A 15,029-nucleotide genomic window follows, 5' to 3' on the forward strand; every position below is an offset into this window, starting at 1 on the left:
AAAAAAAAAAAAAAAAAAAGTTAGTCAAGATCAGAATATCAGAAGTAATTCCATCAATCCCAGTAAGTCAAAATGAGAGAATGGCTGATTTTAAATTGGCTAAGCCAAAGCTGATGACATCTTATTATATACACATATATATGTATATATATGTATATATATGTGTGTATATATATATATATATAAACCTTTTTGTATCAGTTTACAATTTTTTTTTAAGGCTATTGCAAGGACCATGGAGCTTTTTTTTATGAATTATTTGCTCAGTATGTGTTTCAAAACAGTAAAGGACAAGATTGCCATCACTTTAAAGATGTTTTGTTACATGTTTTGCAAGACCCCATTGAACAGAATAGTTTTGCTCGCCTTACCAAGAATATTCACATCCAAATGGTTTTTCCCTGAGTTTTTCAGTAGTTCTCGAAGAAATGCCATCAAATACTCAAACACATTTTTATGACACTTGGGCAGTTTGGAGATAATCTTGGGGGGAAAAAAATAGTTTACACTGAAGAAATGGCAATGGTTTAGCAGCTTATCTAATATCAACATCACACTGGCTACATATACTAATGGCTCTTAATAACCTAGAAGCACTAGTTATAGGTCCTTTATAGTATCAAATGATTAAGTTACTTAGAGCAAAAATTTCCATTTGTATGGAACAAAAGAATCTGCACACCTGCTTTTGAAATTACAGAAATTCTCTTTCACAGTGAAGCCTGCATTACCTGGCAGCTCAGTGAGTAGTCGTTCGAACACTCCAAACAGCTGGTATAGAATTTATAGCAAATAATGGGCTCTGGCAGGCTTTCTAGGAAGAGCAGCAGAGCTTCAGCTACAGAATGGTTGTTGCCAACTGATCCAGATACAGTTAAGAAAGATGCAAGCACAGCATGATCCATTTTGGTAGAATTTCTRCTGAAACAACTTTGCTTAGGTCTCCAAGAATACCTCTTTTTGTTCACAGCTTCAAATTAAATTGCTCAACCCCACATAGCAAATACTGCTTTTGTTTGCGTTTGGGCACTCATGTAATTCATCAGCCATCATTTATCAACGTAGCAAGGATTTCACAGAGGCACTGGTAGTCCCTACAATCAGTGCTAAAGAACTGCACATCTCTGTTACCATGAGATGAGATATGGTGATACAAAAAAAAATATAATAGTGCATAGAAAGACTGCTAAAACCTTTTTCAGCTTAGATCTTTTGGTAGGGCATAGTGAGCCTTACTGGACATCAGTCTAAAAGGATACGGAGGGTATCATGCATTCCTTTGTCCAAACAGTCTCTGATTTGCTCAAATTCAGATCTGAGCCCTGGTTGCTGAAACAAGTCCTCCTGCAAAGAAGAAATCATTCATCAATCTAAAGAAAAATACAAGTCATAATGACAGTGCTCCATTTACCCAAATAACCTACACATTTTCCTGAAAACAAATCTCTCCAGATTGGTAGTTATCAGCACAAATCTCACTATAAGCAGTTACAGCAAGACTGTGGCACTACTGTAGAGAGCAAAAGAACAGCTGCTGATGCATATCACACTCAAAGTCAGAAGCATGAACAGTGCAATCCAGAGTACTTGGTCACTTACCACACACACCTACGCTTTATCTCTCTTTACCATCGGCCAAACATCTACAGTTAGCAAAGGTTACCCTTCTCTGTACCTTCTTCAAAACTAAACCAAATATTAAGAAATTATTTTCTGGTTCAAGTACAAACACCACTAACCTGCTGGGAAGCATTGCGGTATAAGTGATCCACCATCATCCACAGTTCTTTTGGAATGTCCAGAGGCTTTTCAGCTTGAATAGCATCATCAATCATTTGCAGTGGCATCAAGGTCTAAGAGAGAAGGGAGTAGTGGGAGGGGGAGGATAAAGGAGTGAGCCAWCTTCTCACTCAGTTCTGCAAAGTTCTTCACAAAACTTACACCTGAGCATTAAGACTGGTTAGGAAGCTGTGCAGCTTCACTCACCAGTCTTTATACAAGACCAGAATGACAGGCATGTTCATATCAAAAGTCCAAGCAGAAAGAACAAGCTATTCTCATGAGCATGCATCACATACCCTCAAATCGAGAGAGGTGTTATATCCCACCTCATATATATAGGCATCTCCATTCAGTGGAGGTAAGGCCAAAGGCTTCATAGCAAACATCTATGTTTAAAAATTGCACACCTTTATTTTTTTTTAATGCGCAGGCAGAGCAAACAAGATCTTACTTTCACTGCTCTATATGAAATGGGTTGATTCATCCATGTGAAGAATTAAAGCAAGGTGTGAAGATGGTGCACTGGAGAACACAAACTGTATCAGCATTCTCGGATTACAGACCAGGAAAGAGGAAGAAGGCTTTTCAGCAATAAACAAGACTTAACCATCAAGTTCTAAGGGTTCTTGTGGGTTCAGAAGGTAAGTTCTATCTTTAACTCACAAGTTCCCGAATAGACTCTGTTGACATGTCCTGGATAGGTTCCCTCATGTAACACAGTGTATGAATGGGAGACCCAAAGCAACTCGGCAAGTAGTTTCCAGTTACAGATAGAAAATAATCCTTCCCCCTGTCAAGATGCAAGACCAAGATATCTTCAAGTTTATCTTCTCCAGAGTTTAAGTGCGTAGCTGTTGATTTATTAACAAACAGTTCCAGCTCAATTGTGACCTCAGAATCTGCATAAAGATTGTAAAATAATAAAACAAATATGCTCAATAAAAAGAGGTATTAAACCAAGAAGATAAACAATAACAACATTCCCAAAATAGCAGTGAGAACTAAGCCAGGTGACAATATCAGCTCAATAACACAAAGTGAACAATGAGGAACTTACCTGAGAGTAGAAAGCCCTTACTGGGATTAGCAATCAGCCATTCCTTGCAATAGGTTTCCTCATCTGGTTTGCTGATGAATTCAAACTGGCAAGGCACTTGTCCATTGCGAATTGTAAACTTCTCTACCTGCAGCTGCATGTATTTAACATCTGCAAAATGAAACTAGAAACAAACGTCAAAGTTAACATTGTCAGCCAGTCACATTTTGCCAAGCATGACCAGCAATTCCTCATATCCTAGAGTTTAATCATTAAGCAGCAAGATATCCAGATTAACCCTCCTTCCCYCATATCCCAATTCTTCCAGGATTAAACAAAATTACATTTGTTTACACTGCATGCCCAAGASATTTGCACCAGAGGGCCCTACAGAACAATTGCTCCCCTCACATAACCTCACTTAAGAAGATAATTGTAGCCTCAAAGGGTCCCAGCTGCATATCTTTTCTAGTTCCCAACAAAAAAAGTAAATGCCAGTTTTGTGACCTTCTCCAAATCCCTCAGTATTTTACATTTTATGTTTCTAAGAACAAGTAAAAGTAAGGAAGACAAACTGCCCTTTTATTCTCTCACTCTCCACTGCAGAGAATAACAAGGCTGTATATTTCAGTCTGGTACCCTGAATGAAATTTGCCTGTATCTAAACAGAAACAAAAATAAGGACTGTAAATAGAAAACTGTGGAAAGTCAATATATTGTACTTCTTTGGAACCTGACCCCAGAGTCTGTCTGATGTACTTCCACAGCTAGACTGCACTTCTGGGGTCTAGGTTTGCTTGATTTCTCCAATGAATCATGGCACATTAATATACCCTACCTCTCTCTGGGAAAGGGTCACTGAGGGGATGTTGGCATTCTCCATCTTATCCAGTGAGCGCACTATTTCCTCAAAGGCTTTTCGATAGAGCTCTTCATTCACAACCTTTACCTGAAAAGGACACATACTGCACCAAATGGCATTTATTGCGCCTCTGCAGGAGAGATATAACACAGACTGAAACATATGAAATGATTTGATGTTAATAGCACACCTACAGACACACCACATGAAATGAACAGAGCCGCTTGGAGCACCAATGCTCCACGATCTTTTTCTGGTTCAAACAGTAAAGGATCTTGCCGTAACTAGCAAGAGTCACCCAGTCAGCACTAGACCAGCTTTTTAAAGTCTGACAACACGCTATTGTGCTGTCAATGATGTAGCATTCCTGCACGGCAAGTTTCTCAGAAATTGATGGGGGGGAGGGAGGGGAAGACAAGAGAGAGCACTTCTGAAAAAACACCTACAGAGACTCATGAATTACTCTCCTTAAGTGAAGTATCACTTAACACAACCTTAGCTTACTAAGGACAATGATCCTATCTCAGGATATTATCTAGCTCACCTTATAAGCTATTGTTCAGTATGTATGCCATAAAAGGAGGGGAGAAGGGAAGGAAGACAATTAACACAGGCACCTCCTTCCCCCTTTTCCTCGCTCAGAGGACAAGGTCAGCACAGTTATTTCCTTCAATATTGATGTACCTACCCCAATATCAAACACAGAGCTAACTGGCTTATGATCACTGATTTTCAAAGCCATATGGCTGCGATAGTTCAGTTGAGTTATGTTCTGTCCTTTCCAGAGTATCCGATCACACCATGCTGGAACACGACACTTCTCACTAGAACAAAGAGGTTAAAATTACAGCTTCTCAGAACAGTTAAGGTGGAAATAACAACACAAGACAGAACRCTGCTCTGCTAGGTGCTCCAGTATTTCCTCACTGACCTGGAGCTAGTTCTCTGTCAGAGTTGAGGGTGAGATTTTTAATAACTTCTCAAAGAAAACAGATTTGACTGTTTTACTACTAGGTGTATCTATACTATGCTTTACTTTTTACCTGTTTAAAGATCATGTGGTGTTTTTTCTTCCTTTTTGGGGGGTTGTGGGGGGTCTAAACACTATTTACATACGGTTGCAAGCAACTCTTGTATTGGTTTGTAAGAACCACAAAAAGAGCAGGCTCAGGCTCTAATAAACAAAAAATAGTAATAATAGTGATTAAAAAAAGAAGTTTTGACTGACTAATGGACAGATTCCATTCTAACACATGAAGCCAGTCTTCCCAGTTCACCCAGAACAGCTCAGCCATTCTGCACAATGCGTTAGAGGAATTATGATCCTGGAAGTTTTTTGAAGGATGCACTCAGCTACAGACACCATAAATGCACCACTTATACCTACCCAGTTCAGACTAGGTAGGATTCTATCACATGTCAGAAAATAAAAGATCCTAAAAAAATTGCTTGGAAATAAACAAAACAACAAGAAAAGATCTGTTACATTTTTACACCAGTAAAAAGAGGAAACCCAATGGGTTATTCCTGGAAAAAGATTAGGGATAGCCAACAACTATTAGTGCAAGAAGAGCAACAGCACCACAAATAGACGTAGATTTTGAAATCAAGAGAGAACCACCATAATCTCAAGACTATTCTTATCAGCCATTAGATCTGCGACTCTAGCTTTGTTTTTACTGTCTCAAAAGTAACAACATTAGGCATTGGTGATGTCATTTATGAGGCGATCGCTGTACCTTGTGTCCCAGTCATCACATCCAGCATCATATTTGTATGTTGGTTGGAAGGAAATCTCTCCTTCTGTAAAGCCTTCAAAGACTGCATTTGCATTCATTTGCCTCTTTAACTATGAAAGAAAGAAGACAGATTTAATTTTAAATAAGCTCAAGCACAAGTCCTAGAGAGCTAAATGGGGAATGTTCAATACTGAGAAGGCTGAGTTCATGTGCTGTTTCTAGCATCCCCACCACCACCTGCATGTAGGTGAGACACATCAGTACCTGGTCATATTGGCAAAGCACTAGAAATGCCTTCTCGTCTATGAGTTGCTTCACTTTTGCAACATCCAGTTCCTCCAACCGATAGTTGAGGTCACCCAACCATATGATCACACTGAAAGAGAACACAGACTGGAAATCTGTATAGAGGCCTAAAGACATCCAAAACTCAAGTTAGCTGTCAGCTAGAAAGAGAGCTAAGCAGCAGTGCCTTAAGCCATTTAACACAAGCATGAGTTCTTCTGATCTCAACATGGCTGGTAAGATGGATGTTGTGTTTACCTTTCTCCATCAGAGACTTCAAGAATCAGCACTTGAAAGAGAAGCTACATTTTCCTCTTTTGCTATTTTTAACTCCCAATCTGTATGTTTGTCACTAGYTCTTAGTAACTAATGTTTTTAACATTCCAAATTGTAAAAGTCTCACAATCCACTGGGGAGATCAAKGCATTGCCTCATATCCACTTCATGCTTGAAAATAAAATGAGGCATGGAAGAACTTAAGGAGGCAAGTGATTCATCAGAATCATATAGGTAAGTAATCCTGAAAGTCAGGGTTATGGTGAAGCATTTCTGACCCCTCAAGGCTAATGCTTAAATTACTAGATAATTTTTTCTCAATTCCCTACTGAGAGCACCTTACACCTGCTTTATTTATAAGCTCTCTCTTGCTACGTGCAGTGAACTAGCACAGTCAAATAGAAACATACTCATGTTTACTAATAGTGAGAGATGGCAAATTTGGATCTGACTGGCAGAACTGCATCCGAGAACAGATATCTTTGAAGTCTTGGTTCCTCCGCTCATATTCCTCTGTGTGAGCTGCAAGGTGAGAATTCACAATGCACACACTAGTGTTATGGAATTTAAATCTTATGGCAACACCACCTTTGTTACCCTGAAAGATAAAGACAAAGACATAGATCAAAAGCTTTTCTGTACATAACAGATGAAGTCCCAAATGAGTTAACAGCAGTATACAGGCTAGAAGATTAATGTAGACCATTTAATCCCAGAGCAAGGACAAGGCTGAAAACCCCAATTCATAAGCTTCATAAATTTATGTCAGTAACTCATGTGAAGGTTGCACACAACAACATAACAGAGCAGCAAGCACATGGAAATCTACTTGCAGTTCAGTATTTAGCTAATAAAAAAGGAAATTAAAATAATTGAGAGAGCTGGTCAGTTGTTTCAGAAAGTCTTGAAGCTCCTCTAGCAACAAACTGGATCTTTCAACACAGAAAATAAACAATTTTAAGTGGAGGAGAGAGCACAGGACTTAGTTGTCGAAAATGCTTTCACCAAATTGGGGCTGCAATGTTTGCAAAAACTACATTCAGGGGGAACACATTTCATTCGAACCATGCGGAATGGCAAGGGGCAAAAAGTCCTCCTCCTCAAAAAAAAAATATATACATACATATATATGTGTGTGTGTGTGTGTGTGTGTGTGTGTGTGTGTGTGTATTATATATATATATATAAATAACCTGGATAGATATGTTTTTTACTCATGTTTTCTTGCATCATTTGCTTTGGGCAAAATCACAGCCAGCATCAAACTCTTACATCAGAGCTGGGCCCCTCACAGTCCAGAACATGCAATCAGAAAAAAGACTTTGAGATTCTCTCTTAAGGTCTTTGAGAGCACATGGCAATTCCCTCTAGCAACACCTTGAGCTGTCACAGGGACAGGACTGTATGTTCCTAGAGGCAGCTGCATCCTTTAGCTGGAGTAATAATGATTGCAATGAGGAGCACAGTTCTAAGAGATCTCCTAAATCTCACCACTTCTCATGCACAGTTGTCATTCTTACCATTCTTCCCATGATTCCAGTTCCCACAGTCTCAGTTTCCACCTCAGAGACGTTCAAGGCAAGGTCTGCTTTCACGTACAACAGAAGCATTATTCCCACAAGTCGCACAAGTTTCACCTGAAAAAATAGATTCTGTTGCATTAAATACTAAAATGGAAGACGTTTGATGAGAAAAAGCATAGCACCCCTCTAATCCAAAACATGGGCCATCAAAATACAGATAAGGAAAAGCAGTTCTACATTGACCCAGTGGACTAGCTTGACTTACAGTACAAAGCGCACAACACAAGGAGGAGCTGGGACCAACACCCCTGTAAAGGAGGCTGAAGCTCAAAGTAATGCCTACAACACAGACAGTCCATAAAAAGACCTTCCCTCAAGCAACAGTGACATAAGACAAAGCAGACTCAGGGAGCAAGAGACAGAACATAAGTAGTATTTCTGCCAAGATACCCTCACAATGCATTCCACCATGCATTGTGGAGTCAGCCAATAAAGGAACTAAGGATACTTCCTATTCTCTTCCCCCAAGATATCAGGAGTTTCATTTACACACGGATACCTAGCTCTCATCTCCTGTCCTGCCCTCTGCCTTGGCACCTTGCATAGTAATACTACCTACTTTCCCTTCAGAGCACTTCTGACTTAAGAAAACCCTGCAGGCAATAAGCCTCTGGAAGATGCTGCAATTAGAAACAGGAAAAAGCAAAGCAAAGAGAGGCCCAAGTGGAAACTGATTCCAGAATCAAATAAACCTCCCCAAAAGTTGCATTTACCTTTGCATATTTGGCATCTGGGTGAAGACTATCAGTTACAGCTTTAAACCATTCTTCTTCCTTCGGTGTGTCATTGAAAAAGAAGGCTTCTTTACTCAGATCAAGCTCCTGGAAACTGTGTTAGAGGAAGGAACCCATGGATGCATGCACTTGTGTTCTTCTGGTGGGAGTTCTGAATGTGTTTTTTGTTTGTTTGCTTTAAACTCTCCATCATTTTCTTCCAGGGAAGAACTAAATCAATTTATACTTTTCACACTAAATTTATAACTGAAAATTCAAATCCAGTTATGCCAGGTGTGTTAAATAAAGCTAAACTATCTGTTAGTATTAAATTGAATCGAATTAAAAATTTTGAAAAACTACAGTGTCAGAACATCCAAATACTACCAGAATAACAGCCCTTTTTAGGATATGCAAATGCACACTCTTAAGTTGTGCAAAGGAGTAAAGCAATACAAACATTCCTCAGCTGTGATGTCTTGGCTAAAAACCTACATGCTAGAGATTCACAAGCAAGCCACCTACAGTCAAATTTTGAAAGGATGGACCAGAAAAAAATATACTCACCCCACACAGTAAATATCTGGAGGCTCAGCATCACATCTCAGCCAAGGCCAGAGGCTCTCCTTGGGTGACTGGCCATTCACATTATATGTCCCAACAAAAAATCTGGAGGGGGGGGAGAAATACATATGAATCTCTTGCTAAAATGCAAGATTTTCAAATTCTAGAGCTGATGGAAACATCACTATTACTAACCTATGCACTTAATACTACAATAATTGTTTAGAAGTAACTTATTCCTGGGGAAAATTTACATTCCTAAAGTGATTTTATTACAATAGCATCATTACAGTAGTGTTYTGCAGAAGGATGAACATTATGTAGGACACATACGCTGTATAAAACGCTTAAGAATAGAGCTGTACAGTAGCAGTTTGAAATGACAAATTCATCAGATGACTTGCATAAGACGATTTTAAGCACAGTAGAGTTTTTGGTGCTAATTATCTATTTCACACAAGCTCTTATGAGCTTATTGGAACTACTGCAAGGATCAATGAACAGAAGCAGAGAAGGTCAGAAGTGCACAGAATTGATACAGGCAAAATCTGAAAGGAGCATGGGAAGAAGTCACTTCAAAAAGGCTGTTTACTCAGTAAGAGCCGTGGGCCAACCCTTGTCAGAAGCATGAATGAAATTTTTCTCTGCTAATGCATAAAAGAGAAAAGAAAGTTGTTCTGGAAAGCATTGACCATACTTTTCTAAAAGACTTCTTATTTGCAGAGTTACCAGACGAAATAATGTACAATATTTATTTTGAAAGGTTTTGCCTACTTACTCCCTTCCTAAAAAAAAAAAAAAAATCTGCTCAGGGATGATCATTACCTGAAATTCTGAATGTGCGTGTAGGAATCCTCCCTTTGTACAAGCTGAGATTTAACAATAGTATCTCTTAGTCCAAACTTTGGTTCTGATAAGATAGATGCCTTGTTTGAAACCATTACGCTGGAGGATCGTACCATTTCACTTGTTACTTCAGGTTTCAGTTTGCTTTGCCTGTAAACGAAAACAAAACTGCATGATGATCTCAGAGTATACACTGTTAACAGCTTATTTGTGCTGCTGAGGACTTGCCTCACGTTTATCTGTTTCGCTAAAGGTAATCAATGTACAGGATGAACAAGCAAGACTGAAATAAGCATTTCTTAGAACAGCTCAGACCTTCTCCATATAAAATAATTTCACTAGTTTAACTAACTGAAATTACAAACTGTTTTTACTAAATTGATATATCCTGCTGATTCAGAACAGGCCTTATTCACCTAGACACAAACTGCACACATCTACTGTTAACTGAAGYGAGGAGATGCAAATCTCTTCATCTGCTGCCTCTACTCAAACCTTCTGACCTAAGCAAAAGAATGAAAAACCATTTGTTTAAAAAGCCTTCTAGTGGAAAACTCCCAGCTCTGCCTAGAAAGGAGGCAGAAAAGAACAGATGGGGATGGACATGGCTTTATTTAGTACCCCATGGCTCTGGCTGACATACTGTGAACTCATTTTGCAACAATAATGATGCTACAGCTTGGAGGTCCCAGAAGCAAGCAACTTTTCGTTTATGTCATGCAACAACCTACATACAAGTGCCAAGGACAGCACACAGATAGATTTTGAAGGATATAAAGTAGGGTCAGGGGAACTCCTGAGTACTAGAAAATGAAACCGTAACATTTTAAGAGTGCATCTGAGAGACATGGTGGTCCTGAGCCAAAACTCCTAATAAAAACACACCCGGTCAGGGGGACTAGCAGGACTGTATCTCTGAGAGGCAGTGCTGAAATTCTCACTTAAGATCTAATAGCATGTTTATGCTGAACTTTTTTCCTCTTTCAATTAGAATCTGCAGATTCCCCATTATGTCTAACTGCAGCCAACAGAGTAACCAGCAGATGGAACTCGCTTATGCAGCAGTAAGATTCTTTGAACACTGATGTCTGCACAGACCTCATACAGCAGGATTAGAGAGGCCAACTTCCTCACTCCTAATTTTCAGCTGAAAAACAGGAAGTAAAAACAGAAAGCTCTCTACGATTTGTTTTTTCCTCCTCTAGATGCTGAAACATCAATAATTTTGTCCATCTCGGCTCATTCCATCCATGCATGGTCGCACTCAAGTACCCAGAAGTGTGGTGTTGCATGCATGTTTACTGCCAATACACAGAGATCCTCTGCAGAGGGAAAACATAGCTAAACATTCACATCACTTTTACTCTTCACCAGAGCTTCCACAAACAGCCGATGTGCGCAACTATGGCATCAACCACTTCAGCAGATCTATTTAAGAGAGATACACCATACCTGGGAGGAGTTTTATCAGTGCTGTCATGGCTCCAGTTCTGACTAACTGCAAGCTTTTTTCCATTCTGTTTGATGCCTTCAGACCCAGCTGCTTCTGGAAAAAAAATAAAAGCCTCATAAGAAATACAAAGTGTTCTTTAAATGGTGAAAGGTGTGATTGATATATATTCTGCTTACAGATTTTTATTTCCCTATGTTTGCATCAGCATGTTGATGAATTAGAGAGGTTCTGCCCATCTGTGGAAACGTAACAACACACAAGTCACTCCCCACCACCCAGACAGTGCAGTACAGAGTCACCACAGGAGCCAGCTGTACCTCAGCAGAAGCAACAAATGCTTCTGTCATTGCCAGAAATGCCAACTGCACATTTCTAAAAAATAATAGGGAAGCTACTATGCAACTATAACTAAATACAACACTAAGCACATCATAGTTCATTATCAAAATTTACCAGTCTTTCTGCATATTGTTTCAGTTATAACACTCTGCTCCTATAACTGGCAAAGTAGGAATTGAAAGTGTGAGGATTCTGTGTGAGAATTTCCATGTTTAAGATGCATAAACAGCAATCTCAAGATTATGCTACCTAGCACAAATCTAACAATAAGAGAAACCATTCTTAAGATTATAAGGTTTACTCATTCAGCTGAGCTTCTCCTTCAGCAACCACAACTCAGAAAATTTAAAGGTTTTTTTTGCTGTCATAGTCCACTCTCCAGCACAAGCACAAACCAAAAACAGTACTTAAAGTATTTTACCTAAGCATTCAGAATGCAAACAATATTCTCAGCATCAAAAGCCTCTTCTGCCCAAAGAACCCTCTGGGAATAAAGACTGTTTAAGAGGATTTATCAGAGGTTGATTCCAGAAGAACATGTGATTCAAATCTCATTACAGATCACACAGCCAAAGTCACATAGAGTTGAACATGAGCATACACAGACCTTAATAAACAAAACCTGATATTAGCTGCGTACACCTGCAATAGCAGAGATGTCTTTAGCTTCAGAAGCAGTATCAACAGATTCAATTCTCCCTCAGAGTTCATCCAACAAGACATAAATATTTACTGTTCCTATGCAGAAGCTTCAGCAATTTTAGGGAGATTTTGGAATTGAAATCAAAATACCACCAACAGAATGGAGAGGAGAGAGTGATAATAAGAAGAGCCTTAGCTACATATGGAAGATAGAGAGGTCGCTGTAGCAACCTCTGCAGCAATGAGCAATCCTGTCTCAGGGCTGAACTCAGCCCTAGTGTTCACAGCAAAACTGCAGTCTCAGAGCAGCACAATAAAACAAGGACAGAATCCAGGAACATCCACCTTACCATGGCTAATCAAAGAAAAAGCATTATGAAAAAATAAATTCTAGTCATTCTAGCAATTACTAGCTGGCTGAGAAGATGCCTCCAAGGTCAAGGCACCACGAACACGTTCTCAAAACTGGACAGGACACCATGAAAAATGCCACAAGGAGCAATCACACACTTGCCCATAAAGCTCAAGGCCAGTAGGCCTTGACATCCAAAACAAAACAAAAGGCAAGCCAGAGGTTCAGCTTACTTTTGGCTTTTCAAGCTGTAAGGGAGCTCAAGAGTTAAGTCCAGAGACAAAGGCAAAGAACACTAAATGAACAAGATAGGTCTGCAGCTTGAATAAAGCTAAACATCAGAATCTCTCAGTACTTCTAAAGAGCTGTCCCTAGTTCAGAGTTACAATGTAAAGTATGTCTCTATGACCTGGGACAGAGCCGTTAAGTATTTAATCAGTGTTGCTTGAGTATCCGCAAGTTTTCCTAATAGTGACCATGCAATCTGTCTTAACAGTGACAACAATCAACTTGAACTTTCACCMTAAGGGGCACAGTCACTAGACAACCGTTACTTTTGTTCTTCAACAGGAAGGGAGCTAAGTTCAAGCTTTTATCATCCACGGAGAACAATGCCACTTGCCAGCACACAGAAGGCATTAATGCCCTTAATGGCAAGGCTTACATGCCTGTTCAGTGCTGCTGACATGGCTGCTACACAGAGTAAGAAAAGCCAAAGATCACAGTCACACATCACACTTCCGCTTTCTAACCTCAGTAGAAGAAATAATTTCTATGTAGGACTCTCCTAAAAAATAAATTAGCCTTGGAAATTGACTGTTTCCTTCAGATAAGTTTATATCTAAAGGCAGATTGTTCCAGCCAGGGGGCTCGGGGGGGGGGAGGGGGGAGATCTTATGTTTACAATATGCAGTGGAATATTTTAACCGGATAATGACCTTGTTTAGCAATTGAACTGGGCACAGAAATAAAGAGCTATGTGCAGAGACAGTAAAACTGCGGAACACGTATGGCCTGAATCAAACAGGATTTGCAGTTAAAAGCGATTTAAGCAGTACTTAAGACTCGGTGACATTTATAATGCTGTTCTACAGCAGAATAACCTATAGTTATATCTTCTGAATAAAGTAGGATCTAGGCTTAGTGCTCTAAAAGGAGAATTAAACGAGCCTTGTCATTAGTTATATCAGTCTTAGCCATCACAGGAAAACCCACTGAGGAGAAGTTCCCAGTACTACTGAGAAAGGACAATAAACAAAGACTTTTTAAGTAATGAAAGTCTAAGTGACACTCCACCTGGGACTGCATCACATTTGGCTGGAAGGGAGTAACTGTTCTTTTTACTGTCTCAAATGAAGCAAAACTGAAGTTGTGACTGCTTGAACATAAACACTGACAGGATTTTAGATAAGGGTTTTATACAAAATTGTGAACATAAAGTATGCAAGTTAAAACACATTTAAATCCCCTTATAGTTGCTCTCTTTCATTAACCAGAAGATATAATGAACTATTGCTAAATAGTAGCATTTACATAGCATTTAAATGTGCTTTGACTTGCTTAGGAAAGTTGCTAACTCAATATGCATATACATACAAAGACAAAATGAGTTACAGTAATTCCTCAAAGCTGGCAGAAGAAACTTCATCCTATGCCAATTTGAGGTACGAAAGACTCAAACAACTGAAGGCAGAGAGCATTTTCTTCTGCTAACGTAAGACAAGAAAGAAATCTAAACTCCTCTGACTCAAGAACAAAACAAGCCTTGAAAAGGTAACTTTGTCAAAGCTCAGAAGCACGATTTGATAAGAGCACTACTTCCCAAGGGGATTTAATTCCAGGAGTGTTACTGTGCCCCAGATACAACAACAAAACAGCAAAGGAGCTTAGGTTGTGCTTTATTCTGCATGTCTCCCCTCCCCCCTAACGAGTACACATGCTTAAGTCTTTTCCAGCCACTTTTAAGCTTCAAGTTAGGGATACCATATCCAAATTGATGTTCCCAACGTCTTACTCGGCTCAGTCTGAGCTATGCTGCTGCTTCAGGTCTGTGTTACATTTCTTTTAAACATACTACTGAAAACAGAAAAAGAAAAAAAAATGCCAATAATTCCTAACTGTGGACATCACAAATTAAGAGAAGCACAGCCTAAATGAAGGTGGGTAAACCAGAAATGATTAAATTCAAATTCTGACTTTGAATCCCGTACTGACTTTCCAGAAATTGCTTTAGTTCTCCCCGCTTCTCCTGTTCTCACTTCACAGAGAGGACAGGAGCGACAGACACGGGGAGCAGGAGCATTAGGCACCTAGCAAGAGCAGGAGACAGACATCACAGCCAAAAGAACGCACAATGCCAGGAGCAACTGGAAGCAAGAAGAAAATTCACAGCCTCACAGGCTAATTATTTTTWAAAAAAATAAACAGCACTGTTTGCAAAATGCGAGTGTTGTTTCTGAGGTAGCCCAGATAAAGCGGGCTCTGCAGAAGGCAGAAAGGTCTCACCCGGGGCAGCACACCGCGGAGCGGGCTCGGCAGACGCCGCGGTCACGGCGCC

The 15,029-nt window shown here is 39.6% G+C and overlaps 1 protein-coding gene across 6 annotated transcripts in view; it reads right to left on the bottom strand.

The window, feature by feature from the left end:
* Positions 1-232: 232 nt before the first annotated feature.
* Positions 233-15,029, bottom strand: part of INPP5B (inositol polyphosphate-5-phosphatase B) — an 18,207-nt gene continuing 3,410 nt past the window's right edge. For 2 of the 6 annotated variants that reach the window (XM_085311091.1, XM_085311090.1), the window contains 16 exons: positions 11,139-11,232; positions 9,666-9,836; positions 8,844-8,945; positions 8,277-8,391; positions 7,501-7,617; positions 6,391-6,578; positions 5,684-5,795; positions 5,420-5,529; positions 4,369-4,504; positions 3,657-3,767; positions 2,840-3,002; positions 2,446-2,681; positions 1,740-1,853; positions 1,260-1,344; positions 732-859; positions 235-483 (listed from right to left, as the gene is read on the bottom strand). In XM_085311091.1, the coding sequence (XP_085167217.1) occupies positions 322-483; positions 732-859; positions 1,260-1,344; positions 1,740-1,853; positions 2,446-2,681; positions 2,840-3,002; positions 3,657-3,767; positions 4,369-4,504; positions 5,420-5,529; positions 5,684-5,795; positions 6,391-6,578; positions 7,501-7,617; positions 8,277-8,391; positions 8,844-8,945; positions 9,666-9,836; positions 11,139-11,232 (2,144 nt within the window). In that variant the 3' untranslated portion in view covers positions 235-321. Of the gene's footprint in view, positions 484-731; positions 860-1,259; positions 1,345-1,739; positions 1,854-2,445; positions 2,682-2,839; positions 3,003-3,656; positions 3,768-4,368; positions 4,505-5,419; positions 5,530-5,683; positions 5,796-6,390; positions 6,579-7,500; positions 7,618-8,276; positions 8,392-8,843; positions 8,946-9,665; positions 9,837-11,138; positions 11,233-14,455; positions 14,506-15,029 lie in introns of those variants that run through there. The other 4 variants (XM_085311092.1, XM_085311088.1, XM_085311087.1 and 1 more) reach the window with 4 other exon arrangements.

Source organism: Rhea americana, unplaced genomic scaffold (assembly GCF_003343005.1).
Source record: "Rhea americana isolate MKP2758 unplaced genomic scaffold, rheAme1 scaffold_331, whole genome shotgun sequence".
NCBI lineage: Eukaryota > Metazoa > Chordata > Aves > Rheiformes > Rheidae > Rhea > Rhea americana.